General features: G+C 38.9%; 1 protein-coding gene across 1 annotated transcript in view; it reads right to left on the bottom strand.

The window, feature by feature from the left end:
• The window catches only part of TBC1D16 (TBC1 domain family member 16), a 164,779-nt gene that overhangs the window by 26,194 nt on the left and 125,678 nt on the right, over positions 1-12,907 (bottom strand). The window contains exons 12-13 of the mRNA XM_076210114.1: positions 9,453-9,669; positions 4,028-4,299 (exon numbers count right to left, since the gene is read on the bottom strand). Of these exons, the coding sequence (XP_076066229.1) occupies positions 4,123-4,299; positions 9,453-9,669 (394 nt within the window). The 3' untranslated portion in view covers positions 4,028-4,122. The remainder of the gene's footprint in view (positions 1-4,027; positions 4,300-9,452; positions 9,670-12,907) is intronic.

The following is a 12,907-nucleotide window of genomic DNA, read 5'->3' on the forward strand; positions in this document are numbered from 1 at the left end:
CGTCTGGCAGCTAATGCTGCCCACGAGATTTTGGCCCGTACTGAAGAGGTTAAAGAGTGTAATGAGGAATAGACATTTGGGAATGAATGCGAAGAGGAGACTGTATGAAGGAGTAATTGTACCAACAGCACTGTATGGGGCAGAAACATGGAACATAAGAGAGGAAGAGAGAAGGAGTTTGAATGTGTTTGAGATGAGGTGTCTGAGAAGTATGATGGGGGTTACTAGGCTAGATAGAGTGAGAAATGAGGAGGTGAGGAGGAGAACAGGGGTGGAAAAGGAGCTGGGAGATAGGGTTGATGAAAGAATATTAGGATGGTTTGGACACATGGAAAGAATGAGTGAAGAAAGACTAGTAAAAGAGGTATGGAAGGCAGATGTGGAGGGAGTGAACATGAGGGGACGTCCTAGGATGAGGTGGATGGATGGGGTGAAGGGGCTTTGGGGAAGAGGGGAATGTCTGTTGAGGAAGGACGGGAGAGGATAGAAGACAGGGGTGAATGGAGAATGATTGTATATGGATGATGTTGTGATTGCATGAGGTGGAATGGGCGGGTGGATGGGGGGTGAAGTAGTATGTGTGAGCAAAATTTGATGCAGCCTGAAGGGATTTCTCCCCGTCCTCTCCTTTTATGCAATGGGGGGACGGAGAGGGGGGGGTCGCCGATTTAATGAAGCGGCCTTTCTGTGGATGTGCTGTGTCTTGTGACACTGCTTTTGACCCAGGGCAGTGGACAAGGTGCAGGGATGACCCGTCATCCAGGAGGTGCTAAGATAAGAGGGAGGTTGGAGGGGTGAGGAGTGTATTCAGGGATGGAATGGGTGGAAATGATTTTATGCCTTTTCCTTTTTGGCTACCTCCCTTGTAAGGGGGGAAAAGCCTTGGTATATGTATGTATGTAAAAATCCACAGAGATGAAAAAGAGAAACTATGAAAAAAAAATAATAGAAAAATGCAAGGAAGAACCCAAACTATTTTACAGGTATGTAAATGGCAAACTGAAGAACAAACAAGAAATAGAAAAGCTGCGTCAAGGTAAACATGAATATACAGAAGAACTGGAAATGGCTGAAATTATGAACAACCATTTCAAATCAGTATTCACAATAGAAAACTCACCTAACTGTGAGGAAATAGAGATCCCCCTCAATGAAAGAAATAATTGTAACACAGAATGAAATCAGTGACCAAATCAAAACCCTTGACATCAGAAAATCACATGGTCCCGACGGAATTGCAAATTGGATACTGAAAGAATGCACGGAAGAATTAACAGATAAAATATACAATATAATTAAATTCTCACTTAAAGAAGGAAAAGTGCCACAGGACTGGAAGAAGGCAATTATTGTACCAAATTATAAGGGAGGAAACAAGGAAGACCCATCAAATTACAGACCGGTCTCCCTGACAAGCACAGTAGCAAAAATTACATGGATGGTGTAGAACGCTATATGAATCTCTTTGCAGATGATGCAAAGCTACTAAAGAAAGTACAGAAAAAGACTGTGAATCACTACAGAGAGACCTGGACAAAGTCTGGCAATGAAGCCAAAAGTGGGAAGTGAACTTAAACATCAAAAAATGTATAATGGGGTTTGGAAAAAGTAAAAAAAGAATATCAGGACAATATAAAATTTGTATAAAGGAAGTAAAAAAGTTAGCTCTGAAAAGGACCTAGGAGTAATTATTAACAAAGACATGTCACCAGACAAGCATATAAACAAAATAGTTGGAGAAACCTACAATTTACTAAGATCAATAAAGGTGGCTTTTAATTGGATGAAGTAATGGTAAAAAAAAATATATAAGTCACACTGATAAGTATGCTGTGACACTATGGACACCCAGTACAAAAAAGAATATAAAGAAAATAGAAAGAATCAAAAGAGCAACGACAAAGATGGCACCAACACTTTCAAAATTGATATATGAACAAAGATTGTCTAAACTAGATCTACCAACCCTGGAACAAAGAAGAGAAAATGGAAATCTACTGGCCATTTACAGAATCATGAAAGGCATGGAAGTCCTTGATAGGGAAGACTTATTAAAATGGGATAAAAGATAAACAAGAGGACATGAAGAGAAACTCAAAAAGGATAGTTATAGAAGAGATTAAAAAAAAAAAAAAAAGTTTTTCACACAGTGGTGGATGTCTGGATCAAATTGGATGAAACAAGTGTGCAAAAACCATACATGAATTTAAGAACAAACTAGATGCTAAGAGATACAAAGACAGGTCACTACATAGTTCCCCTACCCATATATACAACTAGGTAAATATATACATATATATGTGTGTATATAAATATACACATATATATATAATAAATGTATATATATATATATACATATATATGTGTGTATATAAATATACACATATATAAATCCATATATACACAACCACACACACAAATTTGAGGCTAGGTATGATAAAAATTGTAGAATAGGAGACGAGACCCAATGAACATTGATCCTTTCCTGCACACTACAATTAGGTAAATACAATTACACATACACATATATAATCATTACAAAGGTCACTGTTAAAATTTGGGCAGATACAATACCATTACAGCAGTGCTTTGGACATTCTTACTCCCCAAGGTGCTGACATGGGAAGGGTAGTGTCTGGGTGAATTATTTGGTGCGGGTGTGTACTTTGACTCAGTTGACCCCTCACCTTCAAAAGGAGAATGCAGCCTTTGCATATATATATGTGTACTATGTATTTTGGCCATTTTCTTTGAATGTCATGGTGATATGTCATAGGCATATATGTCATATATCCTCTTCTGAGTAATTTGCAAACCACATTTCAATTTTCATTTCCATTGCATACCTATAAAGTCCCATCAATTACTCTCAATTGGAAGAACTTATGACTTTAACTTAGCCATTAACTGTACCATCTTTACAATTCACAATACTGCAATACTTGTATTACTGAATAATGGCTACAATAATGCAGCATATGTTACTATAAATGCCATGTGGCAGGGGATAGGACTACTACTACCATGTTCCCCTGGATGTTATGAAAGGTAACTTAACAGGGCACAACAAGAGATTTAGGAGCCCTCCATTCTTATATATTTTTTTCTCATGTAGAGTCAGAGTAAAAAGTATGTTTTGCCTCAACCATTCCCCCTTTCAAGTAGGGTTAAGGCATTTGTGTATGTTATTGTAAAGCAGTACAGAGAAATGCACAGTATGCAATGCGTCTTGTTCAAATATGCACAGCTCTTTGTATATAACATGGCACAACCAAATCCTTGTAAAAGAAGCAATTAAAAAATATAACCAAAAGCTTTACAGCTTCAGCTCAATCTATTTACAAATCCAATCTCCAGAAATTACTTACTTCATCAATCATGATATGCCATGGAATCCACTTTCTGAAAATTTCCCACTTCAACCTCAATAAAAACTAAGCACACAACATTACATTTTGGTATTATTCCAAAGCAATGAGTGTGCTGGACACATGGAACAACACCTGCAAAGTAATCACTATGACTACAATCTTTATGGGAAGCTAAACAAACCAATTAATTCTTCCCACAGATCCCTCCACCAAAACATATTAAACAATCAATTGCATGTCAATTTCTCAAGATATATCAAAAGCCAAAATTTTATTGTAAGGAACTGGATCTTCTCTCGTGCTATAAAAAAAAAAAAAAAATTGTGTATAAGCAACCCTTCTTTTCAATATGGCTATGTACATGGCAATACACTGTGCCTTTTTTATATTTTCCACTTAGTTGCCTCGACTGTGGTAATCATTATTATATAATTCCTTGCCCATCTTTTAGAATGTGTTGCAGAGCATTTTCTTAATCTCCACAAAGATGAAACAACAACCATATGCAATTGTAACTATACAAAGCATAACTCATGGGTACATCTAACCACACTTCAAAACTACCCAATTAAATCAATATACACTTTGTGTCTTTTTTTCATATTCTTTTATATCTCAGTCTGCCATCCACCCACCCAGCCACCCCTTTCTCCTACCTAGCAGCCATATAAAGACAGGACCCTTTCTCTGCACCCAGAAGCCATCTCTATTTGCACAGTACAAGGTGATGAAGGAGCTTCCTTGGCATTTGTCATGAGGCACTGTGGGGACAAGCAGTGGCTTTTCCTCCTTCACTGCCATGACCAATGCAGGCCACAACAGGCACATGACCAGAGTCCCACATGCCAGGTCCACACAGTTCACAGAGTCCTGCTAAGGTGCATGGAATGTGGCTCATACTGCGGAATTGGTGTAGTAAACCTCGGGCCTGAAACAAATAATAATCTCGATCAGATGTGTCTGGAAGGGAGAACCTGTCTCATGCCAAAATAATAGTGACAAATAAAATAACAGTATTAAATTACAGTAAAATTATGATGCATGCCTTGGCTCAGATATATATTATGTTAAAACTAAGAAAAGAGAATGTATAAAAATCAATCAACCAATCCACTGCTTCAATTCTCTCTAAAAGGAGACCCATGGTCACATTAAAGCATAAATATAAACACTCATCGTCAGAGAAGAATGAACTCTGACTTAGCACTTTGTTGCTTGGATCAAGGAAACGCCTTGTTGTTGTTTTCGGAATGAGAGGGCTATGTAATCAAGTGTCCGGTAAGGTGTAAAATCCATTTTTGGAAAAATAAAGTATAGTATAACACGAAATGGAAGAAAGAAAAGAAGACAAAAGAATTAATGAACCATCGAAGAGAGGATTGGATATGAGTAGAGTGGAATAGCCACTGGGTGTGATACCAAAGAGAACGTGTCTAAGCAACACTCTAAAGTCTACTCAAAGATGGGAAAACATTGTTTTTGGGGGTTTTCAAAGGGAAAGGGGAGCAAATGGAAAAGTTATGGATACAGAAAGAGAAACTAGGTTTAGCAGTGTACTAAGGAATCGATATATCAACTATTTGATGGAGGAAAAAATAGATCTAAGAACAGATTATAGAGCCTTGCACAAAGAGATGACAAATTTATGTAAATCTAACGAGGAAATAATTAGAAAGTTGAATGAACTAAAAAGTGAAATAAATATGATTAACCCCTTCCATACAGTGCCGCACACATAGGCGTCATGAGGAGCAAGTGGATTTGCGACGCTGCCATATCGGCGTCTTGATTATATTTATTGTAGTCGCCCCTGTGTTTTTACATTCTCCCAAATGCGCCCTGAATCCCATTCTCTGTGGTTTTCAAAATTCGCGGGTGAAAGAGAGAACGATCGATATAAGCGGTGACTATATTTTATGATGCGAGTATTATTACGACACGTCATACGGCTGGCATTGGCTGCTGCCCACGAGATTTAAGTCCCGTACTGAAGTGGTTAAAAAAGAAAACAAAAGAAAGAAAAATGCGGATAGAAACAAAAACGAAGAACTGAAGAAAGAGGCCAAAGAGCAAATACAAGTATAGTGACCAAAAAAGTGGGAGAATCAATCAAAGAGGCAGATCTCCTTGAAATAAAAAATCAGTGGAAACAGGAATGTACATACATACATATACCAAAGGCTTTTTTCCCCCTTACAAGGGAGGTAGCACAAAAAAAAAAAAAAGGCATACAGACCATTCCCACCCATTCCATCCCTAATACACTCCACTCCCCTCCACCCTCTACCCTCCTTCTTATCTTGGCACCTCCAGGATGACAAGTCATCCCTGCATCTTGTCCACAGCTCTGGGTCAGAAGCAATGTCGCAAGTCACAGCACATCCACAGCAAGGCCGCTTTATAAATTCGGCAACCCCCCCCCTCTCTGTCCCCCCATGTTGGAAAGGAGTAGACAGGGAGAAATCCCTTTGGGCTGCGTCAATTTTTTTCTCATACATACTACCTCCCCCCCCTCCCCCACCCACTCTATCTCATGCATCACAACCTCATCCATATACAATCATTCTCCATTCACCCCTGTCTTCTGTCCTCTCCCGTCCTTCCTCCACAGACATTCCCCTCTTCCCCAAAGCTCCCTTCACCCCATCCATCCATCTCATCCTAGGTTGTCCCCCTCATGTTCATTTCCTCCACTTCTGCCTTCCACACTTCTTTTACTAGTCTTTCTTCACTCATTCTTTCCATGTGTCCAAACCATCCCAACACTCCTTCATCCACTCTATCTCCCAACTCCCTTACCACCCCTGTTCTCCTCCTCACCTCCTCATTTCTCACTCTATCCAGCCTGGTAACCCCTATCATACTTCTCAGACACCTCATCTCACATTCAAACTCCTCTCTTCCTCTCTTATGTTCTATGTTTCTGCCCATACAGTGCTGTTGACAAAATCACTCCTTCATACAATATCCTCTTAGCATCCATTCCCAAATGTTTAGTTCTCATTACACTTTTTAATCCACCAAGGCACTTACTCACTTCTCTCAATCTACATTCTACCTCCACATCCACTCCTCCCTTTCCTGCCACCCAAGTACCTAAAACTATCCACTTCCTCCAATATCTCCCTTTAATGCTCACTTCCAGTCTGCTGCCACTTTCATCTCTTGTACATCTCATCACCTTTTACCCACATTTATCTTCAACTTCCTTCTTTTACACAATCTCCCAAACTCTGTCACTTTCTTCTTCAATCCCTCCTCTGATCCTGCTACAAAAGCAGTGTCATCCGCAAACAACAGCTGGCTCACCTCCCACTTTTCTCCATTTTCTTTAATCATCTCCAATCCCTGACCCACCCTTGCATTTACCTCTTGCACCACCCTATCCATGTATAAGTTGAAGAGCCAGGGCAACATAACACATCCTTGATGAAGTCTCATCTTTACTTCGAACCACTCACTCTTTCCATTTCTATTCCTGACACATGCTCTACTACTCTCATAAAAACTCTTGACTGTTCTTAAAAGCTTTCCTCCTATCCCATATATCTGCAGTACTTCCCACAGTACCTTCCTGTTTACCCTATCATAAGCCTTTTCCAGATCCATTAAAGCCAAAAAAACATCCTTACCTTTTCCTATAGCTTTCTCATATATCTGTCTTACCACAAAAATCTGATCTACGCAACCTCTACCTGTCCTAAATCCACACTTTTCCTCACCAATTACTCCTGTTTCTTAATCCTCTTAATCAAGATCCTCCCATAAGCCTTCCCAACTACACTTAACAAGCTAATCCCTCTGAAACTACTACACTCACACTTGTCCCCTTTTCCCTTGTAAGTGGAACTATACAGGCACTCCTAAAGTCCTCTGGCACTCTACCCTGTCTCAAACAAACATTAAACAACCTCACCAACCAGTCCACCATAACTGTACCTCTTTTTTTTTTAGACATTCTGCATGGCATCCATTCAGACCAGGTGCCTTACCTGCTCTCATCTTAACTGCTTTCACTTCATCCTTCCCTATTTCTCCTCCATTTTCCTCACTCCTCACTCTCATTTTCTTAGTGCTTCCCACTACAACTACCTTTCCCTCCCTATCCTCCTTCACATTCAGCAACTCCCTAAAATACTCTGCCCATCTTCCTCTTACTGCCTACTCTTCCATTATCATCTCTCCATCTGCACCTTTTCTTCTCTACTTGAATCACCTCCTCTTCCTCTCTTAATTTCTTTCCAAAACATCTTTTTATTACTTTCAACATTTTCTGTCATACTCTTACCCTATTTCACATCTGCTCTCCTCTTTGCCTCCTTTATCTTGTGATTTACTTTTCTTTTCTTTGTACCTCTCATATGACTCCCTCGTCCTATTTTGTAACCAATCTGTGAATGCTCGCTTCTTCTCTTCAACAACCTTCTTAGTTTACTCATCCCACCACTCACTACCCTTCTTTCTATTTCCTCCTGTCCTTCTTGTTCCACACACCATCTTTACACACCTTGTGACTCCCTCCATGAACCATCCCCATTCCTCCTCCACTCCTAGCTCTACTCTATCCTTCACTCCCTCCCACTCCTCTCTCAGCTGCTTCTTGTACTCCTTCTCCTTTTCCTCCTCATTTAGGCAGTTCACTGTAAGCACCTCCCTACCTTTTATCCTTTTCCTCTTTCTCCATCTATCATCCACTCTCAGCTTACCTTTCCGCCAAATAATGATCTGATATCCCCCACTCTCTCCCCTTAGAACATGTACTTCCTTAACTCTTCCTATTATACTCCTATCTACTACTACATAGTCCATTAACGCTCTATCTTCCACCCTTCCATCCACCACCCTCTCCCATGTGTACTTATGCTTGACTTTCTTCCTAAACACTGTATTTGCTATCATCAACTCTCTTTCTAGATACATCACCATCAACTCTCCACTACAATTCTTTCCTGGAACTCCACATCTCCCAACCACTCCATCAATTGGTTCATTTCCTACCCTAGCATTAAGGTCTCCCAATACTACTACATTGATGTTTCTCCATAATCCCTCTATGCACTCATTTAAATCTATCCAAAAAGCCTCTCTTCTACACTCTTCTCACTACCAGGCCCACATGCACTTACAAAAACCCACATCTCCTTTCCCAGTTTCACCTTCATCCACATTATCCTTGAGGAAACCTCCTTCCACTTCACTACACGTTTACCTATCTCTTCACTTACTAGTATAGCAACCCCTTCTCTCCCTTTCCCTCTCTTCACTCCTGAGAACCTCCCAACTACACTCCCAAACTCACACTCGCCCTTCCCTCTCAACTTAGTTTTAGTCAAAGCCAACACATCTATCTTCTCACAAACATACTACTTATCTCTTCTCTTTTACTCTCATCTGTACCACATCCACACACATTAAAAGACCCAAACCTTAGGGTACTGGTTGGAAAACTCCTAGACCCTCTTATGCCTTTACTTTTTTTAGGAATGTCCCCTGTGAGGCTACAGGGAGAAGGATGCCTAGTCCCAATCCCACATTCGCACCCAAATTTAAAAAACTATCCACTTCCTCCAGTCTCTCCCTTAATACTCACTTCCAGTTTGCTGCCATTTTCTCCCCATGCACATCTCATCATCTTACTTTTACCCACATTTATCTTCAACTTCTTTCTTTTGCACACCTTCCCAAACTCTGTCATTAACTTCCTCAATCCCTCCTCTGATGATGCCACATGTGTAGTGTCATCAGCAAACAACAACTTCCTTCTCTTCCACTTTTCTCCATTTTCTTTAAACATCTGCAATCTCCGACCCATTACCCTTGTGTACCTCTTGCACCACTCCATCCATATATAAATTGAACAGCCAAGGAGACATAACACATCCCCGGCAAAGTCCCACCTTTACATCAAACCACTCACTCTCTCCATTTCTGATTCTAACACAGGCTCTACTACTCTTGCAAAAACTCTTGACTGCTCTTAACAGCTTTCCTCCTATCCCATATATCAACAATACTTCCCACAGTGCCTTCCTGTCTACCCTGTCATAAGCCTGATTATAATCAAATTAATATTTACTTTACCTTTTTCAAGACTAATTGTCCATCCATATGGTTACCAAGTGATGTGAAATACAGCAGTGTTTCATCTGGACGCATACCCTGCTCAGTGACATCACTTCCATAGATAATGACAATGGCCACTACAAGGAAGAGGTGGAAATAATCCGTCTGGTAGTTACTCCAGCATGCTTCCCACATGGCCAAGGCTTCTGGTTCTGGGAATTCCCTCTTGAAGCATCTGGTAGCAATAAATTCAATAAATACACCATATATGAAAGTAACTGGCAATAGCATACAAGTCTATCAGAATAAACACTTTATGAGGATGGAGCCCTTAGTCATCAATATTTGGAAGCATACACCAGGAGGTGTTGTTACACTCACGCAACAGTGCCAGTCCCAACCATGGTTTCTCTGAGCAAGCTCCCATGCAACCATCCTTCCCATTCCAAACAACTTTTAACAGGCTCAATCAACTTCCCCAGCCATGAACTATAAGGGCTTCATTAGTATGATATCTTGATTCTTAGAGTTTTCTCAAGTACTTGACAAAGCTCTTACAATCAAAAAGTCATACTAGGCTCTGATGTCATATAGTGTTTCTTTTGATCGATTCCATCTCCTCATCTCAATATTATTTCTGGAAATATATATATACATACATATATATGTGTATATATATATATATATATATATATATATATATATATATATATATATATATATATGCACACACATAAACATACACCCCCAATGAGAGAAATACATGTGACACAGAGAGAAATAAGGGACCAAACAATGAACAATGATGTCAGAAAATCACAGTCCAGACAGAATTACAAATTGGATACTAAAAGAATGCATAGATGAACTAACAGACAAAATATATAAGATAATAGGTTGCTCACTCAAAGAAGGAAAGGTACTGCAAGACTGGAAAAATGCCAATATTGTGCCAATATATAAAGGGGGAACATGGAAGACCCAACTGGAACGACCTATTAATGTGGGACAACGGTAAAACAAGAGGACACGGAAAAAAATTGAAAAAGGATAGTTATAGAAAAACTTGAAAAGGAGCAGTTTCCCACACAGAGCGATAAATACATGGAACAAATTAGACAACAAACAGTATGTGCTAACACTATACAAGATTTTAAGATAAAACTTGATGCGGAGAGATACAAAGACAGGTCACCACGAGCATAGCTCCCCTCCCGTATATTACAACTAGGTAAATACTAGGTAAACTATAGAACAGTCTCCCTTAAAAGCACAATAGCTAAAATATGTGAAAAAGTTATCAAAAGTAGATGGACTAAACATCTGGAAGAAAACAATATACTGAATCCAAAACAATTTGGTTTTAGACAAGGAAGATCATGTGCCACAAACTTGATTTGTTTTTATTCAAGGTTAATAGATATAATGCAAGAGAGGAATGGATGGGCAGATCGTGCTTTCCTGGATTTACAAAAGGCATTTGATAAAGTATCACACAAAGAGCTATTGAGAAAACTCAAAACAACAGGTGTACAAGGAAAATTATTGAAATGGATGGATGATTTCTTGCATGGGAGAAAAATGAAGGTGGTACTTAGAGATAAAAACCCAACCTGGGAAGAAATGATAAATGGAATCCCACAAGGTTCAGTATTAGCTCCAATAATGCTTGCTATATATATAAATGACATGGATGAAGGTGTAGAATGTTATATGAACTTCTTTGCAGATGATGCAAAACTACTAAAGAAAATAAATACAGAAAAAGACTGTGAATTACTACAGAGAGACCTGGACAAAGTCTGGGAATGGAGACAAAAGTGGGAAGTGAACTTCAACATCAAGAAATGCGGTATAATAAGTTTGGAAAAAGTAAAAAAAAGAATATCAGGACAATATAAAATTGGAACAATGCAAGTAAAAAAGTTAGCTCCAAAAAGGACCTAGGAGTAATTATTAACAAAGACATGTCACCAGACAAGCATATAAACAAAATAGTAGGAGAAACCTACAATTTACTAAGATCAATAAAGGTGGCTTTTAATTACTTGGATGAAGTAATGGTAAAAAAATATTAGTCACACTGATAAGACCAAGATTGGAGTATGCTGCGACACTATGGACACCCAGTGCAAAAAAGAATATAAAGAAATTAGAGAGAATATGTAAAAATATGCAGGGAAGAAAAAAGAAACTATGAAAAAGACATAAAAGAAAAATGCAAGGACCAGCCTAAATTATTCTACAGATATGTAAATGACAAACTAAAAGACAAAGACGAAATAATGAAACTGCACAAAGGAAATAAAGAATATACAGACAATGTAGAAATAGCTAAGATTGTCAAAACTGAATTTACCAACTCTGGAACAATGAAAAGAAAGAGGTGACCATCTACAGAATCATGAAAGGCATGGAAGTTCTTGATAGGACTAAGTTAGGATAAGAGGAATAAAAGGGGACATAAGAAGAAACTCAAAAAGGACACCTATAGAAGAGACCTAAATAAAAATAAAAATAAAAAAAATCACACAGAGCAGTGGATCTCTGGAATAAACTGTACAAAACAATAGTGTGTGCAAAAAATAGACATGAATTTAAGAGCAAACTAGACACTGAGATACAATGACGGGACACCACAAGCATAGCTCCCCTTTCCATAAGATATAACTAGGTAAATACGCATTCTGACAGACAATCAGACTGGTTTCATATCTGAAAGGTCATGTGTTGAACCTTTTAAGCTTTTACTTGAGAGTGATTGATACGCTGCAAGAGAAGGGTGGGTGAACTGTATGTACCCAGACTTAGAGAAGGTATTTGACAAAGTATCTTACACCCGACTTGTGTGCTAACTGGACCACATTGGAGGACTGAGTGGCAAACTACTAGAATGGATGAAAGAATTTTTTAATGAATGATGCATGAGGACAGTCATAAATAGGTTAAGAGGTCAAGCTAGAGAGCAGTAGTGAGCAAAGTTCCACAAGGTTTAGTACTTGCACCAATAATGTTTCTTGTCTATGTCAATGAAATGATGGAAGGAACAACAAGCTATGCCAACATGTTTGCAGATGATGCAAAAATCACGAGATGAGTGAAAAACAAGGACAGTAGAATGTTGCAAAAAAGATCTAGATACTATTTTTGCATGGAGCCAAGTATGGGAAATGAAGTTCAATAACAAAAAATACAAAGTACTAAAAATGGGCAATAGCAGCAAAAGGCCCTCCTTAAACTGTCCCTTGGGGCATGAACCCATTACAAAGGAAAAGAAGAGAAAGACTTATGGGCCTTGATAAACGACAATCTGTCATCTGACAGACATATGGATGAACAGATGATGGAAAAATTCATCAAAACCCTGATACGTCAACAACTGGAATATGCATCAGTAGTATGATGGTCTCTACACAGAGTGAAAGATATAAGCAGAATCAAGAGAAAACAAAGGGCAGCAATGAAACTGGTCC

The sequence above is a fragment of the Oratosquilla oratoria genome, chromosome 27, assembly GCF_046742065.1.
Source record: "Oratosquilla oratoria isolate Oo_2021 chromosome 27, ASM4674206v1, whole genome shotgun sequence".
Lineage (NCBI taxonomy): Eukaryota > Metazoa > Arthropoda > Malacostraca > Stomatopoda > Squillidae > Oratosquilla > Oratosquilla oratoria.